Raw genomic sequence first — 20,382 nt, forward strand, 5'->3', positions numbered from 1 at the left:
ACACCATTGCTGACGTCGGACAGCCCGCCCCCTCCACTAGATTTGGGGGGGGTGGTGTGTCGGGCCAACCCGGCTATTTATGGCGGCTCTGTGGCATGCGGGCTACCATTTTTTTGCCTGCTGCAGAGAGCAGTGGCAGGCTTTTAAAATCCAGTCCACTGTCCACGTGCAAACACTATCTAACACAGCACAGTTTAACAAATCTGTAACTAATATATTCATCATACGACTAAAATTCCTTGTGACTAGTACAATTTATCCAGATTCATCATTATCTTCCTCTTCTGTCTCAGCGTTCTCTGTGTGTTATATATCATTTCAAGGATCCTGTCTCTCCGCTTTGGAAGTTCATTGCATAATGATACTTCAAGTCACCTGAAGCACCTATTAACTGTCCCTTGGGCATTCCTGGGATTCATTTGCTTATTATTGCTGTTCAAATTCGATCTTCTGCTGTAATAGCCAGACCTGCTAAAGGTGCTTTCATCCTCATTCGTCCTTTCTTTCACTTTTCCATTGTACTAGTGCCTGGGTCCAGTATCTGGAACATTTTGAAATCCAGCAATCATTGAATCCCCCATTCTTTAAGTCATCACAGAATGTCCCATATGTTTTACCAAGGCTGCAGGAAATGACTGTTTTCCCTGAAATCTTTTTAAGGCAGCATACATCTGATACAACAGGGAGTCTTTTTCCGAGAACCAAACCCCAGTTAGAACGAGGAGCCTGTCCATATGCGACACCCTAGCGCAATCTAGCAATTTAAATGCTAGCACTGAACCAGGGATTTCCAAATTGAATTTCTTCAATCTTTTATATAGTCTGTTAAAGTTGATGATGTATTCCTTCATTGAATAACCATCTGCTTTCCGAAATCTATCAAAGTCTGACCACGCCTCATAAGCATTCAATAGATCATCTTTTTTGTAAATCGGATCCAAGAATTCTAACAGATGTTCCAAATCTGCATCAGTATCCGACTGATGAGCAAACAGTTTACAAAATACTTCTGATTTTAATTTTGGTAGAAAGTGACAACGCAAAGTCCATACCTGTTTCCTCTTTGGTTGGGACGTAACCCATGTCCACATATCCACTCCATTCTTCCACTGGTCATATGGTTCAGACTCAGAGAACATCGGAGGGTGATCATACCCTGACAATTTACACCCATTTCTGTCATTTTCCACAATAGCCACTGGGATTTTAGTTTTCTGTATGAAAAAATTTTTTCTTAGTTTCCAACCTTCACTTTTAGGCAACTATTTTCTGCTACCATATTATGCTTCGGAAAGCTTGCTGTTGAAGGATTATGCTGTAGCCAGTTTTTACTCTGTTGCACATATTTTAAAAAGTAAAAAGATTATAAACATGCAGCTCCTCACTCAAACCTTCCAGTTTCAGTAAGTGTCTCTTTGTATAGACATAAGTAAAACCCCAATTAACACCCTCCACTTGTATATGAATAAAACCAATTAACAGATTCCCTTTTTGAGTTTAACATGCATTAAAATGCAATTATAATGCAGTATGCACAAGAGGACAGAATTGGAGGAGCATAGATATCTTGGAGGGTTGGAGAGCTGGAGGAGGCTATGGAGATGGGGGAGGGGCGGAGGTAAGGCAATGGAGGTATTTGAAAACAAGGACATTTCTGCTCATCCAGTACTGAATGTGTGACAAGCAGGGTGACAGTTTTGAGACAGTGGAGGGGTCGAGAGAGGTGGTGGTGAGGTAGAGCTGTATGTTGCAGCGTGCATATGGAGCTCGACATGTTTTCAGATGATGTCACCCACGTGATGGGCACCCCGTCCACCACCTTAAATATCATTCCCTCCATCACCGGCAGCAAGGCGCATCGTTGTCAAGACTCCTTCGACAGCACCTTCCAAACCCATGACCTCTAACATTTAGAAGAACAAGGTGGACCATCACCATCTGTAAGTTCCCCTCCAAGTTACACACCATCCTGACTTGGAAATCTATCACAATTCCTTCATTGTCACTGAGTCAAAAATCTGGAACTCCCTTCCCAATAGCACTGTGGATGTAGCTGCACCACATTGACTGCAGCGGTTCTAGAAGGTGGCTTATCATCACTTCCACAAAGGCAATTAGTGATGGACAATAAATGTTGGCTTTGCCAGCGATGCCCACATCCCATGAACAAATTTTTTAAAACGTGTAGCTTGTGGTTGAGAAATAGTAGGGGGCCAACACTAGAGCCTTGCGAGAACACAGAAGTATTAGTTCATGAGCAGGAAGGGTGATTCTCTGGCTGCATCTGGATAGATAAGAATGGAGCCAGGCGAGTGCAGTTCCACCCAGCTGGACGACGGTGGAGAAGCATTAGAAGAAGATGCAGAGGTTAACCTTTTCAAAGGCTGCAGAATGGTGAAGAAAGACGAGGAGGGATAGTTTACCCTGGTCACAGATGTATAGGATATAATTTGTTGACTTTGATAAGAAGCATTTTGGTACCATGGCAAGGATGGAAACCTGATTGGAAGGATTCAAACATAGAGTTCCAGGAAAGATCGGCAAAGAGTTGCGAGGCAATGGCACGCTGATAGACTTTGGAGAAGAAGGGATGGTTGGAGCCAGGGGTGGTAGTTTGCAAGGATGGTGAGGCCGAGGGGTATTTTTATAAGGAGAGGTCATGATGGCAGATTTGAAGGGAGGGGGTACAGTATCTATACATTAATAATATCAATTAGCATAGGGACCAGGAAGGAAATTTGGGTGGTCAGCAGTTCACTGGGAGTAACGTTGAGAGAGCAGGAGATGGGTCTCAAGGACAAGATGAGCTTGGAGAGGGCATGAGGGGAGACAAGAGAACAACTGGAGAAAGATGCGAGTTCAGGGCTAGGGTAGGGGAGAAGCTTAGAGGAAGTTTGACCCAATGGGCTAGGGGAAGGGAGGGAAGTGGCAGAGGCAGCTCAAGAACTCATCTTGTCCTTGAGACGCATCTCCTGCTTTCTCAAACTTACTCCCAGTGAACAGCTGACCACCCAACTTTCCCTCCTGGTCCCCATGCTAGTTGATATTGTTAATGTATAGATACTATACCCCACCCCTTCAAATCTGCCTCATGTCACCTCATGACCTGGCATATCCCACACTCTACCATTACCATCAAGCCAAGGGATCAACCCTGGTTCAATGAGGAGTGCAAGGGAGCATGCCAGGAGCAGCAACAGGTATACCTAAAAATGAGGTGTCAACCTGGTAAAGCTACAGCACTGGACTACTAGGATGCCAAACAACAGAAGCAGCATGCAAAAGACAGAGCTAAGCGATCCCACAATCAATGGATCAGATCAAATCTGTGCAATCCTGCCACATCCAGTCATGACTGGACAATTCCTCAATGATGGAGGAACCCAGCACATCAGTGCAAAAGAAAAGGCTGAAGCATTTGCAACCACCTTCAGCCAGGAGAGCCGAGTGGATGATCCATTGCGGCCTCCTCTTGAGGTCCCCAGCATTGCAGATGCAAATCTTCAGCCAATTCGATTCATTCTACAGGATATGAAGAAACAGCTGAAGGCACTGGATACTGAAAAGGCTATGGGTCCTGACAACAACCTGGCTTTAGTACTGAAGTCTTGTGCTCCAGAACTAGCCGCTCCCCTAGCCAAGCTGTTCCAGTACAGCTACAACACTGGCATCTACCTGGCAATATGGAAAATTGTCCAGGTATGTCCTGTGCACAAAAATCAGGACGAATCCAACCTGGCCAATTACTGCCCTATCAGTCTACTCCCGATCATCAGCAACATGATGAAAGGGGTCATCGACAGTGTCATCAAGCGTCACTTAAACAGGAATATCCTGCTCACTGATGCTCAGTTTGGGTTCCTCCACAGCCACTCGACTCCTGACCTCACTATAGCTTTGGTCCAAGCATGGACAAAAGTGCTGAACGCAAGAAGTGAGGTGAGAGTGATTGCCCTTGACATCAAGGCAGCATTTGACCGAGTGTGGCATCAAGGAGCCCTGGCCAAATTGAAGCCAGTGGGAATCAAGAAGAAAGCTCTCCACTGGTTGGAGTCATACTAGCACAAAGGAAGATGGTTCTGCTTGTTTGAGGCCAATCATCTCAGCCCCAGGACATTGCCGCAGGTGTTCCTCAGGATAGTATCCTAGGTCCACCCATCTTCAGCTGCTTCATCCAATGACTTTCCCTCCATCATAAGGTCAGAGGTGGGGATGTTCACTAGTGATTGTACGATGTTCAGTACCGTTGGCAACTCCTCAGATACTAAAGCAGTCCGTGTCCATATGCAGCAAGACCTGGACAACATTCAGGCTTGGGCTACCAAGTGGCAAGTAACATTTGTACCACAGAAGTGCCAGGTAATGACAATCTCCCACAAGAGAGAATCTAACCATCTTTCCTTGACATTAAATGGCATTACCATTGTTGAATCCCTCACTATCAACAACCTGGGGGTTACCATTGACCAGAAACTGAAGGTGAGCAGCCACATAAATACTGAGGCTACAAGAGTAGATCAGAGGCTGGAATTCTGCGGCGAGTAACCCACCTCCTGACTTCCTAAAGCCTGTCCACCATCTACAAGGTACAAGTCAGAAGTGTGATGGAATATTCTCCACTTAGCTGGATGAGTGCGGCTCCAACAACACTGAGAAAGCTTGACACCATCCAGGAGAAAGTAGCCCGCATGATCAGCACCCCATCCACCACCTTAAACATTCACTCCCTTTACCACAGACGGACAGTGGCAGCATTGTGTACCATATACAAAATGCACTGCAGCAACTCACTACGCCTCCTTCGACAGCAACTTCCAAACCCATGACCTCTTCCACCGAGAAGGACAAAGGCAGCAGACGAATGGGAACACCACCATTTGCAAGTTCCCCTCCAAGCCATGCTGACTTGGAAATATATTGCCGTTCCTGCACTGTCGCTGGATCAAAATCCTGGAACTCCTTCCCTAACAACACTGTGAGTGTACCTGCACCATATGGACTGCAGCAGTTCAAGAAGGCAGCTTACCACCACCTTCTCAGGGCAATTAGGGATGGGCAGCAAATGCTGACTTTATCAGCGATGCCCACATCTCATGAAATGAATCAATAAAAAGCTGATCGGATGGTCTCAATCTTAGTGACAAAGATGTCCATGACCTCCTCACACTTGTTGGAGGTGAGGGTGGAAGGGACGGGGGAGAGCGGTTGAAGAAGACAATACGCAGTAGGAAAAAGAAGCCGCAGTTTATCTCTGCATTCTAGGATGATCCTGGAATAGTAAGAAGTTTTGGCAGAGGTGAACAGGAGACAGATAGTGCTTTGCATGGCCTAGCTAGATCTGGCAATGAATGAGTAGCCCTGTTACTTGCCATAAACATTCAAGTCTGCATCTCTTGGACTGAAGGAGGAAGAGATGAGGGCCAGAGCAGGGGGAGCAGCTAGGGTGAGAGAGAATAATGGTTTTATTGGAAACTAGAGCATCATAAGTGAAGGTGTAGTTGAGCAAATGAGTAGCTGCAGAAATGTCATGATGATGGAGGGCAAAAGGCCAGACATTGGGATTTTGAAAGTGCAGTTGGAAGTGAATTGGGAATGAGTTTTTCCAGGGTCAGACACAGAATCAAGTAGATTTGGAGTGGGTAGGGGGTTGTGGTTGGAAAGTGATACAAGGAAGTGATCAGAGATGGCTATCTTGTGATTGACACAATGGGTGTAGCAAGGCCACGTGAGATGGAAAGGTTAAGTAAGGGTAGGCGGTGGCGTAGTGGTATTATCACTGGATTAGTAACCCAGAGACCCAGGGTATTGCTCTGGGGACATGGGTTCAAATCCCACCACAGCAGAAGGTGGAATTTGAATTTAATTAATAAATCTGGAATTAAAAAGCTAGTCTAATGATGGCCATGAAACCATTGTCGATTGTTGTAAAAACCCATCTGGTTCACTAATGTCCTTCAGGGAAGGAAATCTGCTGTCCTTACCTGGTCTGGCCTACATGTGACTCCAGACCCACAGCAATGTGGTTAACTCTTACATGCCCTCTGAAATGGCCTAGCAAGCCACTCAGTTGTACCTAACCGCTACGAAGTCAATAAAAAGGAATGAAACCGGGCGGACCACCTGGCATTGACCTAGGCACCGGAAACGACAATGGCAAACCCAGCCCTGTCGACCCTGCAAAGTCCTCCTTACTAACATCTGGGGGCTTGTGCCAAAGTTGGGAGAGCTGTCCCACAGATTAGTCAAGCAACAGCCTGACATAGTCATACTCACGGAATCATACCTTACAGACAATGTCCCAGACACTGCCATCACCATCCCCGGGTATGTCCTGCCCCATTGGCAGGACAGACCCACCAGAGGTGGCAGGACAGTGGTATATAGTAGGGAGGGAGTTGCCCTGGGAGTCCTCAACAGCGACTCTGGACCCTATGAAGTTTCCTGGCATCAGGTCAAACATGGGCAAGGTAACCTCCTACTGAATACCACCTACTGCTCTCCCTCAGCTGATGACTCAGTACCAGACCATGTTGAACACCACTTGAAGGAAGCACTGAGGGTGGCAAGGGCACAAAATGTACTCTGGGTGCAGGACTTCAATGTCCATCACCAAGAGTGGCTCGGTAGCACCAGTACTGACCGAGCTGGCCGAGTCCTAAAGGACATAGCTGCTAGACTGGGTCTGCGACAGGCGGTGGGGAAACCAACATGAGGGAAAAACATACTTGACCTCGTCCTCACCAATCTGCCTGCTGCAGATGCTTCTGTCCATGACTGTATTGGTAAGAGTGACCACCGCACAGTCCTTGTGGAGACGAAGTTCCGCCTTCACATTGAGGACACCGTCTGTCGTGTTGTGTGGCACTATCACCGTGCTAAATGGGATAGATTTCGAACAGATCTAGCAATGCAAAACTGGGCATCCATGAGGCGCTGTGGGCCATCAGCAGCAGCAGAATTGTACTCAACCACAATCTGTAACTTCATGGCCCGGCATATCCCCCACTCTACCATTACCATCAAGCCAGGAGACCAACCCTGGTTCAGTGAGGAGTGCAGGAGGGCATGCCAGGAGCAGCACCAGGCATACCTCAAAATGAGGTGTCAACCTGGTGAAGCTACAACACAGGACTATCTGCGTGCCAAACTGCGTATGCAGCATGCGATAGACAGAGCTAAGTGGTCCCATAACCAACGGATCAGTTTGAAGCTCTGCAGTCCTGCCACATCCAGCCGTGAATGGTGGTGGACAATTAAACAACTAACTGGAGGAGGTGGCTCCACAAATATCCCCATCCTCAATGATGGGGGAGCCCAGCACATCAGTGCGAAAGATAAGGCTGAAGCATTTGCAACAATCTTCAGCCAGAAGTGCCAAGTTGATGATCCATCTCGGCCTCCTCCTGAAGTCCCCAGCATCACAGATGCCAGACTTCAGCCAATTCGATTCACTCCGCGTGATATCAAGAAACGCCTGAAGGCACTGGATACTGCAAAAGCTATGGGCCCTGACAATATTCCAGCCACAGTACTGAAGACCTGTGCTCCAGTACTTGCCGCGCCCCTAGCCAAGCTGTTCCAGTACAGCTACAACACTGGCATCTACCCTGCAATGTGGAAAATTGCCCAGGTCTATCCTGTACACAAAAAGCTGGACAAGTCCAACCCGGCCAATTACCGCCCCATCGGCCTCCTCTCAATCATCAGTAAAGTGATAGAAAGTGTCATCAACAGTGCCATCAAGCGGCACTTGCTTAGCAATAACCTGCTCAGTGACGCTCAGTTTGGGTTCTGCCAGGGCCACTCAGCTCCTGACCTCATTACAGCCTTGGTTCAAACATGGACAAAAGAGCTGAACTCAAGAGGTGAGGTGAGAGTGACTGCCCTTGACATCCAGGCAGCATTTGACCGAGTATGGCATCAAGGAGCCCTAGCAAAACTGAGGTCAATGGGAATCAGGGGGAAAACCTTCCGCTGGCTGGAGTCATACCTAGCGCAAAGGAAGATGGTTGTGGTTGTGGAGGTCAATCATCTGTGCTCCAGGACATCACTGCAGGAGTTCCTCAGGGTAGTGTCCTGGGCCCAACCATCTTCAGCTGCTTCATCAATGACCTTCCTTCAATCATAAGGTCAGAAGTGGGGATGTTCGCTGATGATTGCACAATGTTCAGCATCATTCGTGACTTCTCAGATACTGAAGCAGTCTGTGTAGAAATGCAGCAAGACCTGGACAATATCCAGGCTTGGGCTGATAAGTGGCAAGTAACATTCACGCCACACAAGTGCCGGGCAATGACCATCTCCAACAAGAGAGAATCTAACCATCTCCCCTTGACATTCAATGGTATTACCATCGATTAATCCCCCACTATCAACATCCTAGGGGCTACCATTGACCAGAAACTAAGCTGGAGTAGCCATATAAATACCGTGGCTACAAGAGCAGGTCAGAGGCTAGGAATCCTGAGGCGAGTAACTCACCTCCTGACTCCCCAAAGCCTGTCCACCATCTACAAGGCACAAGTCAGGAGTATGATGGAATACTCTCCACTTGCCTGGATGGGTGCAGCTCCAACAACACTCAAGAAGCTCGACACCATCCAGGACAAAGCAGCCCGCTTGATTGGCACCCCATCTACAAACATTCACTCCCTCCACGACCGACGCACAGTGGCAGCAGTGTGTACCATCTGCAAGATGCACTGCAGCAATGCACCAAGGCTCCTCAGACAGCACCTTCCAAACCTGCGACCTCTACCAACCAGAAGGACAAGGGCAGCAAATACATGGGAACACCACCACCTGCAGGTTCCCCTCCAAGTCACACACCATCCTGACTTGGAACTATATTGCCGTTCCTTCACTGTCGCTGGGTCAAATTCCTGGAACTCCCTTCCTAACAGCACTGTGGGCATACCTACCCCAAATGGACTGCAGCGGTTCAAGAAGGCAGCTCACCACCACCTTCTCAAGGGCAATTAGGGATGGGCAATAAATGCTGGCCTGGCCAGCATCGCCCACATCCCATGAATGAATAAAATAAAAGTAGGTGGCTGGGGTTCAATATGCAGGGAGAGATTAATGTAGGATAGGAGGGCAACGAAATCAGAGGAGGGAGAGCATGATGAGTTAAGATGGAGCTTGAGATCACCGAGGATGAGAAGTCACTTGGTATGGAGGGTGACGGAGCAAAGCAGTGAAGTTATCTCGGTGAGTAAATTGACATGGTACTTTGATGGGCCGTAGAGAATGAGGATTTTAAATGAGAGGCAAGAGGGGTGTAAGAAGGTGAGATGCTCAAAGGAGAAGAAGGTGCCAAATTTGTAAGCGGGGCGGGGTGGGGAAGACCAAGGTGTGATTTAGTGACAAGTGTCACATTGCCTCTGTGACAGCTTGGGCAAAGCAAATGGTGAGAGGTATAACCAGGTGGGGGAGGCTTCATTTAAGGGGAAGGTGTCATTGCCCCTCAGCCAGGTTTTTGTCAAGGCAATCATCTACAATAAGTTCAAAGATGACAAGGACCTTGTTCACAAGTAAATGGACATTCTAGAGGTCGAAACGGGGAGGGATGACGATGGCTGACCCAGTGGCAGAGTCCACAGGGTTAGCATTCAGAGGGGTGAGTGGCACGGGAAAGAGGTAGAAAAGACGTGCTGGATTGGGTAGGTCGGTGAGAGAATTGGATGGGGCAGTTGGGGTTGCTGCTCATAAGTAGGCAGTGACAAGGCCTTGTTAAGCCCTTTGAAGGATGCCACGTGAGGCACAGCAGGAAGCTGTTGGTTTGTCTAACAGAGAGTCAAGCCTGGGACAGCAACAGGGGAGTAGGAAGGCTGAAGGTTTGGGGTATGGAATTGGAAGGACAGAGTACCTGAGAGGGGTTATACAGCCCTTCGGCCCATCGTGTCTGTGCCGGCCATCAAACACCTATCTATTCTAATCCCATTTTCCAGCACTTGGCCCGTAGCCTTGTATGCTATTGCATTTCAAGTGCTCATCTAAATACTTCTTAAATGTTGTGAGGGTTCCTGCCTCTACCACCCCTTCAGGCGGATTCCAACCACCCTCTGGGTGAAAAATCTTTTCCTCAAATCTCCTCTAAACCTCCTGCCCCTTACCTTAAATCTATGCCCCCTGGTTATTGACCTCTCTGCTAAGGGAAAACATTTCTTCCTATCAATGCCGTTCATAATTTTGTATACTTCAATCAGGTCCCCCCTCAGCCTTCTCTGCTCTAAGGGAAACAACCCTAGTCTATCCAGTCTCTCTTCTTGGCTGAAATGCTCCAGCCCTGGCAACATCCTGGTGAATCTTCTCTGCACCATCTCCAGTGTAATCACATCCTTCCTATAGTGTGGGGCCCAGAACTGTACACAGTACTCCAGCTGTGGCCTAACTAGCGTTTTATACAGCTCCATCATAACCTCCCTGCTCTTATATTCTGTGCCTCAGCTAATAAAGGAAAGCATCCCATATGCCTTCCTAACCACCTGAGCTACCTGTGCTGCTGCCTTCAGTGATCTATGGACAAGTACACCAAGGTCCCTCTGACCCTCTGTACTTCCTAGGGTCTTACCATCCATTGTATATTCCCTTGCCTTGTTAGTCCTCCCAAAATGCATCACCTCACACTTCTCAGGATTAAATTTCATTTGCCACTGCTCCACCCATCTTACCAGCCCATCTATATCGTCCTGTAATCTAAGGCTTTCCTCCTTACTATTTACGACACCACCAATTTTCGTGTCATCTGCGAACTTACTGATCATACCTCCTATATTCACGTCTAAATCATTAATGTACACTACATACAACAAGGGTCGCAGCACCGATCCCTGCGGTGCACCACTGGTCACAGGCTTCCACTCGCAAAAACAACCCTCGACCATCACCCTCTGCCTCCTGCCACTAAGCCAGTTTTGGATCCAATTTGCCAAATTGCCCTGGATCCCATGGGCTTTTACTTTCTTAACTAATCTGCCATGCGGGACCTCTAGATAGCAAGGTTGTGCAGGATGTGGCACAATAATGCAGGAGACTTTCTGCGGAACATACTGCAGGCAGACTTTGACCAGTCAAGGCACCTGAAACCTTCCTTCAGGAAGCTGATAGTGAACTTGAAGATCCTCTTCATGTTGCCATGGTTCTTGTTATATCAGAACTACTCAGGCATGGTGAGGTTGCACCTGGTGGTCATGAGCCACTTAGAAGTGATAGCCCTTTTCTCAGAGCAGCCAGTCTCAAACATTTCTGGAAGGCTGGAAAACTGGGGATATTTTTGATTGGAGTGGGATGTTTGCCTGAGAAATTGGCACATGATGCTTTTGCTCTGATCACAAACAAGCTGCACATTGATTGAATGAACCCCTTTGCAGATAACTAAAGCACCTGCTGGTCTTGTAGAGCCCTGATCGCAACATTGCTGTACTCGATAATGCCTCGTACTCAAGGGAAGCCAACCATTGGTGCAAACCTCAAGGCTCTCTAATTTTCACTGTTGTGATTAATCAAATAAAAGATGTACTAGTCTGCCCTGCCAACTGGTAACTTGGTCACCTTCTTGACTGCAATATGTGTGAGACGTCCCCAGTAGTATCACAGAACAATCCTGAGGCAAAGAAATTCAAAGTAGAAGTTACTTTTGTAACTACTATAAATGTAAATAACACAAACTTTACAGGGATGAGAAATGAATTAGTCACAGTAAGCTGCACTGAATAGGGTAAATTCACAAACAGTGTAAAGTTTTCAAAGAAGTATTTGGTATGATACGAAGCCAGTCCATACCCCTAAATGGCAAAGTTCCATATGTTCCGGTAAGCAACCATTCTCATCAAACAATGTAATGGACAGTATCAAGCTAAAACAAAAAACCTTACATGATATAAGGAAAAGTGGGAATCCAACAGAGAGAGCTTTAAAAAGTATCAAAGGGATATAACAAAATTAATGAGGTGAAAACAGCAATATGAAAAAGTTCTTGCAAGGGATATCATAGCTGCCAACAAAAGTTTTTATGAGTACTTGAAGAGAAAGAGACTGGTGAAAGGGGAATGTGGGCCAAATAAAGATGGATGCAGACAAGACTGTAATTGATAATACAGTAATGGCAGTTTTGTTAAATGAGACCTTTTATATTCATTTTCATATTGGAGGAAGAGGACAAAAGGCCAGCAGTACAAGGGAATCTAAAGATAAGTAAAAAGGAGCAGCTTGGTGGATTCCATTTAAGTTAAAAATGCAATGGAAAAAATAATGGGACTTAAGATAGCTAAAACTCCAGGGCCTCATGGTTTCCACCCCAGGACATGAGCAGAATCAGTGAGGAAATTACAGATATGTAAGTCATCTCGACTCAGTAATTGTGCCTTTTGATTGGAAAATTGCAAATGTAACTCCATTATTTAAGAAGGGAGGGAGAAAGGAGGAAAGTGCAGACATGTCTGTGTGACATCCGTTGTGGAGAAGTTACTGGAATCTATCATCGGGGATTGACTGAGCACTTGGAATAATATTAGCAGGTTCTGAGATTAAGCTACAACTCCTTTGCAGTTTGAAGATTCTTAAAGAAAAGGAGAAGGAATTTAAGTGTCTCCATACACAAATCGCTAAAATCAAGTGGGCAGGTACAAAAAGTATTCAAAGGGCTAATGCAATGTTGACCTTTTGTATTCGTAAGTGAAGAAGTGATGCTTCAGTTGTACAGAGCCATTTTCAAACCCCATTGTAATACTGCATTCAGTTTTAGCAACTGAACCTCCGGAAAACTCTAGTGGCCTTGGAGGGGATACAATGCAGACTTATTTGAAGTGCATAAATGTCAATAATCTAAGTGCCTTTAGCTCATGACTGCTTTAAATGCTGCAGTCCGCTGCCTATGAAGCTAATCCAAAAAGATTTTACTTTGTGGATTCACCAATGGGAGAGATTTCCTATTTCATTTCGGTTAAGGTTGCATCAGGGTCCTAATTGCATCAGAGGACCCCAATTTACATGTCATTCATGAGACTCCTGCCTGTAGTGAGAGCCTTGTGTGCCTGGAAAGAACACCGATAAAATAGCAATGGGTGCAAACTGAGGCTGGCAAGTATACCTGATCAATTTGCGCCCCTCTCACACCCCATTCTGACCTAGCAGCAGAGTTTAAAATCTCCCACATTATCTCCCTTGTGACTCAATTATTCATAATCACTTAAGTAGATGCCTATACATGTATCTAATGTTCATATAGTTGAAAAATTTATTTCAGGTTGTTCTGACTGGTACACAAATTGTTTGGAATGGAGAAGTTAGCAGTACATTTGGAAAACTGGAAGAAGGTTATGAAAATGCCATGAAAGAATATCTGAAAAAGCAGGTTTGCTAAATCTGTAATACACTTTCCTTTTTGGAGTATTATTGATAAACTATTGACATTGTTGGCAGTTCTTCAGATGGGAGATTGAGTGCAAATTTGGGCAGTGTTCTTTGTCAGTGGGACTAACATTTGCTAAAGCTTCGGAGCTGAATTTTGTGGTCATAGTCAGAAATAAAGTCATTGACCGGAATTTTTAATAGGGCAGGAGGCCCCGCCCACTGGCCAAAAAGTCAGTGGCAAGCCTGCCTCTGCCGAGCCTGGGAGCCAGACCGGGATTTTCCGCTCCCCAGGCCTTTAATTGGTCTTGGGCGGGACTTCCATGCCCTTGAGGTAGGAAGTCCCGCCTAATGGAGCTGCCGGCCAATCAGCAGGCTGGCAGCTCTTTGTCCCAGTAACGCCACCGGGAGCGGTGGCCACTGCTGGGACTACACCCAGCCATCAGAGGAAGAGGAAGGATGGCCCCGGACCAAAGGTAAGTTTTTAGACTCTCGCCGGGGACAATCACAGGCCCCAATGAGGCAGGGGGGTTCGGTTAGGGGGGCGGGGGAGTGTTGTGCGTTGGAGGTGGTTGGGGCTTCGGGGGCAGTTCTCTATGGGGCACAGGGTTCCTGATCAGGAGGGCCACTCATCGGCCCGCAAGATGGCCGCCTTGTTTTACCAGGTGAGCTTTTTGAGGCCTCAGCTCCCACCAGCAAAGGGTAAAACACCCGCGGCGGCGGGCAGAGGCCTTAAGTACCAGTTAATTGGCGACTTAAGGGCCTTGTTTGACCTGGTGCGGGTAGGCCATTTCTCGCCGCTGCTGCCCCGCATAAATTTGCAATGGGGGCGGGAGGGGTTCGGAAACATCATCCCCTCCCCTCCCCCCACTTCCCACTAAATTTTACCGCTCATTTTGGGGGCATAAAATTCTGGCCATTGCTGTACTGTAGTTGAGCTGAAAAGCTATACCATTCACCAGCAGATGGAATATCACGCAAGTTAATTTATATCATTTTGGTACAACTCTGCTGTAACTTGAGTGTAGAAAGTGCTAACCAAACCCCCCTTCCTCCCCACCCAAGGAAACAAGACAGGAGTATTACAGTCCTGGGTGTTTCCTTAACAAAGCCTGACGCCAATATCAATAATGATACCTGCAGAGATCTGACACAGGCATTGATTCCCAAATCCCTCACACCCAGGACTGATCAACTGTGCAGAAAGAAGACAAAAAGAGAGAAGAGACGGCAAGGCTAGTATGTCACCACACTCTCCCTTTCCTCCCTCCCCACCCTGAGCACCACCTTAACCCATCACTCTGCACTCAAGGACAGCTCCACCTCCATGTTCTGCACTATGACTACACAATTCCCCACCAACAGGCTTGAACACCAAAACTCATTCATCCACATTTCCACCCCCCCATTCCCACATCTGTTGCTTCACCTATGCCATGCCATGTGGCACTGTCCTTAAATACCCTTGTCCCTTGTTTACATATCCCTTTTCAGAAGTTTGTGCACAATGCCTGTCAAAGGCAGGCCATTGGATAGACATCCCCATATTCAAGCCCATGACCCCTAATGAGGCAAAACAGTGCTTGAGCATAAATTGGACTCTTGCCATGGAGGATGGTGAGAATGGCAGTATCATGCTAATGCTGGGTCATTGACTAAGCATCCTGGTATTCCTGTGAAGCAACAACCCTCCAAGGCTTTCTCTGTTTTCTCAGACCAAAGGAAACAATATTCACCCATTCTTGCCTTCTACGTTCCCTTTCTATTTATCCACAATGTCATAGCTGGCATAGGAAGAGGGAGATGATAGCTAAGAGGGTGATAAGGACCAAGCTACCCCACAATCACAGCTGCATGACACCTTTGTTCCTTAGAAGGACAACACATGCCAGCTGGCATGGGTAAAGGGCCATTACCCTTCTATGTAGCATGTGGAACCAGCCACCTCCCATGATCCCGATTCCTGTGCCCCTGCGCAGAGTAAACATGACAGTGGTTTGCCCATTACTATAATACAACAAATTTACTGAAGCAATATTATAGATAAATTCAGACTCAGATGGTAGATGACTACCCACTGTCTAACTTGAGGTGAAAATGCAGTCAGGTCTCATGATTTTTGACTCTTTTCTCCACCAGACAGAAAGACTGGCATTTATATAGTGCCTTGCTTTATCTCAGGATGTCCTAAAACATTTTACAACCAATAAAGTACTATTGGAGTGTAGTCATTGTTGTAATATAGGAAACATATTTGCCCACAGCAAGGTTCCTCAAACAGAAATGAGACAATGACCAGATAATCTGTTTTCTGGTGATGTTGGTTAATAGATAAATATTTCATATTTGTCTTGGAGAATGCCCATGCTTTTTTTTGAAATAGTGCCATGGGATCTTTTATGTCCACCTGAAATTGGGACTTATTTTAAAGACTCATCTAAAAGTTGGCACTTCTGACAGTGCATCACAACCTCAGTACGACATTGAAGTGTCAGCTTGGATTACGTGCTCAAGTCCCTGGAGTGAAAGTTGAACCTACTTCTGATTCACAGGCAAAAGTGCTACTCACTGAGCCACAGCTGGCACCTACCTAAACTGGCCAAATAACTAAAATGATTCTGAATGTGAGTTTAAGGTTCACCTTTTGTTCACACCCCTTCTCTGGAATTCTCTGTGACCTTGTCCTATCAACACCTTCTCTTTTGTTATCTCTTGCCTCACCCCTGCTTTACTTGTTTAAAACCTTTTACATTTCTAATATTTGTCAGTTCTGATGAAGGGTCACTGACCTGAAATGTTATTTCTGCTTCCCTCTCCATAGATGCTGCCAAACCTGCTGAGTATTTCCAGCATTTCTTGTTTTTATTATGGCACCTACCTAAACTGGTCATATAACTAAAATGATTCTGAATGAGAGTTTAAAGTTCACCTTTTGTTCACAACCCCATCTCTTGAATTCTATACAATTTTCTCAAAATGGACATTCAACAGTTTTAATGATCATTAAGAAACTTTTTTTTTATTTGTTTCAGTATTTCCTTTCATCCATTTTATGATGGGAGTAAGACTTGGAAAACAGCAATAATGGATGAAAAGTCCATTACACTTTCTACCAGTCTTGTTCATCTATTTATTAACCAATATGCTTATATGTTACTTAAAAGAGATCCTTATTTTAAATTGTTTTTTTTGTGAAAGGTCATTCAACTGAATTCACTTATCACATTACTGATTGGCAACTTAACAGCAGGAGAGAGGCAAAAGATCATGACTATTTGTACAGTAGAAGTGCATGCTCGAGATGTTGTGAACAAAATGATTACAACTAAGGTAGGTAGCAATATACTTCTTTCTTTGGTATGTTTGTATTTATTTGTTTTTTTACAGAAAAGCAGAAAATATAGGAATGCCATGTTACAAGGTATTCAGTAATCTAAGGGGACAGGCAGGCATTTCTACAACCACCACCATGAATCCTGCATGGTGTGTTACCTTCCTGATGCGAGGGTGAAGGACGAGTTTCTGACGACATATCTGTACCGTCACTGATGGACTATTTCCACCTCAGTAACATCACCCAACTCTGCCCCTGCCTCAGCTCAGTTGCTGCTGAAACCCTCATCCTTGCCTTTGCTATCTCTAGACTTCACCATTCCAACACATTCCTGGCCTTGGTCACAGACCTGAAAGGTAACTCTGCTTCTCTCTCTACAGATGCTACCAGACCTGCTGAGTTTCCCCTTCACTTTTTGCTTTGCTGCCACATACTTATTCTGCTTTGTCCCAGTGTCCTGTGCAGTTGAGATCCTCTTCCACTCAAGTCTAACAGTCCTTCTTGTAGGCGTGCTGCACCTCGATGAATAATCTTAATTTTGCACATGCCAGGACGTGAGACTGAATTATATCATAAAAGGCAAATACACAACAGAAATAAAAGCATAATTTAAGAATATCTGTATACTATGGGTTTGTCATCATCTGACTGTGAAAAAACGCAGACTAATATGCATTTGGAGCCTGTATTCATTTCTCTGCTAACTGTTAGCGAAATGATATGTAACTGGAATTAAAAGTACTTTTCTTTAAGAACCAGGAAAATATGTTTATATTCTACCTGCATTGCAAACTAGAAACATTACATCAATAATTATAATCAGCTGCTACAAAAGCAAAGTGTATGTAAAGCATGTGTCGATCTGTCATAGATGAAAAACCAGGATAACAGCACAGATTTCCTCTCTCGTCCTGCGTTAGTTTTCAAGCATATGCAAAAAAACCCTTGCAGCCAGAAGTTGGAGCAGTTACACTTTGCATTTAAAGGACCAGAGCAAAAACTGAAGATGGCAGAGGGGTGCTCGATGGTGGCCCAACAGTTCAGCGATGCTTCCCTGCTCACTCTCCTCTAGGCTGTGCGGGAAAGGTGGGAGCTCCTTTTCCCCAGCGATGGTAAGAAGTGGCCCTCCCGCCCAACCAAGGCAGCCTGGCTGGAGGTAGCAGAGGAGGTAAGTACCTGTGGGGCCATCCGGCGTCAAAAGTTCCAATGCCGGAAGAGGACGAATGATCATTCCCCCAGGCAGCCTGGGCCCATGGAAGACAACCACCAAAATCATCCACAGCCAAAGGACAATGTGATCAGCAGCCTTCCTCCAGTCCTCCCACGCGTCTTTCCTATTGTTGGTCCTCAGCGTCCTCATAGTCTGAGGAGGAATCCTGTTGACGTCTTTCCTCATCATGCCAGGCCTACCCCCTATTGGGTGCATAGTTGTGCAGAGCACAGCGAGCAGCAAAGAAAGGAGCTGGGCTTTTCGGCCTGTAGTATAGGGCATCGCCTTATCTATCCAGGCATTGAAAGCGCAATTTCAGCATGCTGATCGCCTGCTCAATGGCGGCTCTTGTAGTTCAGTGGCTGGCATTGTATCTCTCCTCTGCAGCAGTGGTGGGGTCTCTCACTGGTGTCAGGAGCCAGGTCTGCAAGGGATAGCCCTTGTCTCCAAGAAGTCACCCCTTCATCTGAGCCAGTTCAGTGAACAGCAGTGGTAGCTGGTACTGGCGCAGGACCCAGGTGTCATGGCAGCTGCCTGAGCAGCGGGCAAAGATTTGCAAGAAGCATCTCCGGTGATCACATACCAACTGCACCTAGATTGAGAGGATTCCTTTAATGGTAACGTCTGCAGGTGGCAGCTTGGCGAGAGGCCTGATTGGCACATCGGTGCAGTCTGTGAACCCTCATATCCTTGGTTATCCGGCAATGGTGCCAACACCGATGGTCCTGGCTCTGAGTCAGTCCTGAAGCGGACATACTCACTGGCCCTCTGGTGCAGAGCATCAATGACCTCCCTGATGCAGCGGTGAATTGCTGACTCTGTGAGCCCACAAAGGTCTCCAGTGAGCCCCTGAAATGCTGTATAGGCGTCAAGCTTAAGAGCCGCTGCCACTATGAGGACCGCAGGCATAGGATGTCCACCGAAGCTCATGGGCTGCAGGTCGTTATTGAGCAGGGCAAAGAGACGTGTCATCACCCTCTCTACATGCGCAATTGCCTCTGACACTGGTGCTCTGACATCCGATGGCATGTCATGTGGGGCCTGTAGATGCGCGGCGACCTGTAATAGCGAGCTACCCTTGGAGGCTGCTGCTCACGACCGGGGGCCTCTACGTGGAGCGCACCTGCCTGTTGATTTTGCCTCCGGTGCATAGGGATTCTCAGGAGAAGTGGATCACACAATCTAGGATGAGCCATACCTATTTCCATGTGATAAATAAAGTTGTATCCTTCATTCATTTGAAGGTTCCTAACAGGGCAGACATTGGTGTTGACAGATACATCAGGTGCTTTCATGGATCAAATATGTGGTGTGGCATGGTATTGCCCATCTTGGCTCACACAGAGTGGCACAGCATGACCACATAAAGATCCTACCAGCTGCATCGATTACCCCCATCATCCATATAATCTTAACGCTCCTACACTTTCTGGCACACTCCCCACACACAGGGTGACTAGAGTGTCATTGCTCCTTCACACATACAAACAAACAATGGTGCAGAGCGTGCACCATTTACGCAGGGAGGGTATGCAGTACCTCCCTTCATGCCTGCAGAGCTTTCCCTCCAGTAATCCCAGATCCCGTCCCACTTCCCTTTAAGAATGCAGAGCTGAGACCCCGATCATCCCGAGCCCCCTCCCACCTCCCTTTAAGAATGCAGAGCTGAGACCCCGATCATCCCAGACTTGCCTGCACTGTTGTCCCATCTGGGTTTCATATTTGTGAACAGGACGGCACATGACACCTGCCCGTTCAGTGAAAAATGAAGTGTGGAGCAGCAGGCGGCGGGATGCACAATCAGGAAAGGTAAGTAGCACTTTAAATATGGTAATTGGGGTCATGCCACTGAGCATTTAGTCTGAGTGTACAACCAGTTTAATGACCAATTAAGTTTCACAGTTGCTCAGTATCTTCTTTAGATCTATCATCATCTTTCTGTGATGACCCAGCACGATTAACCGGGATGGGAGTAATATTCAGTAAATAGGATTGTTGATTTAAAGTTATTCCAGATTTACTCTGCTTAATATCTGAACCAATATATTTAAAGTCTACACAAGCTGACTCTCGATCTTAAATTCAGTCCTAATCTTATTAATAACATATTTCTCAAAATCCGCAGTACCATCCGATAAGAAATCATCAACGTGCATCATGAAGGTGACTGAAGGTTTCCTTTTCTGATACCAATAAAACATTGCAGAATCTGCTTTTACTTGAACACAATTTATTTTCAACAAAACAGATCTCACTGAGAAATACCACACCCTGGAAGCATCATTAAGGCCATAGATGCATTTGTTCTGTTTCCATAATTTTCCTTCTGTATCTGCTGCCTCTTTAGGTGGTTTCAGAAATGCTTCTTTCTGAAAAGTATCATCCTGCAGAAATGCGGTTTTTATGTCAATGGATCTACACTCCCATGAATAAGTGGCCAAAAGAGCTAAAAAGGTTTTCAAGTTTACTCTTCCAGCTGCGGGAGAGT

The 20,382-nt window shown here is 46.2% G+C and overlaps 1 protein-coding gene across 1 annotated transcript in view; it reads left to right on the top strand.

Annotated features, from left to right (window-relative positions):
- LOC137384384 (dynein axonemal heavy chain 17-like) overlaps positions 1-20,382 on the top strand; it is a 1,056,876-nt gene that overhangs the window by 443,828 nt on the left and 592,666 nt on the right. The window contains exons 33-34 of the mRNA XM_068058353.1: positions 13,247-13,354; positions 16,549-16,680. Of these exons, the coding sequence (XP_067914454.1) occupies positions 13,247-13,354; positions 16,549-16,680 (240 nt within the window). The remainder of the gene's footprint in view (positions 1-13,246; positions 13,355-16,548; positions 16,681-20,382) is intronic.

Source organism: Heterodontus francisci, chromosome 26, assembly GCF_036365525.1.
Source record: "Heterodontus francisci isolate sHetFra1 chromosome 26, sHetFra1.hap1, whole genome shotgun sequence".
NCBI classification, from domain to species: Eukaryota; Metazoa; Chordata; class Chondrichthyes; order Heterodontiformes; family Heterodontidae; genus Heterodontus; species Heterodontus francisci.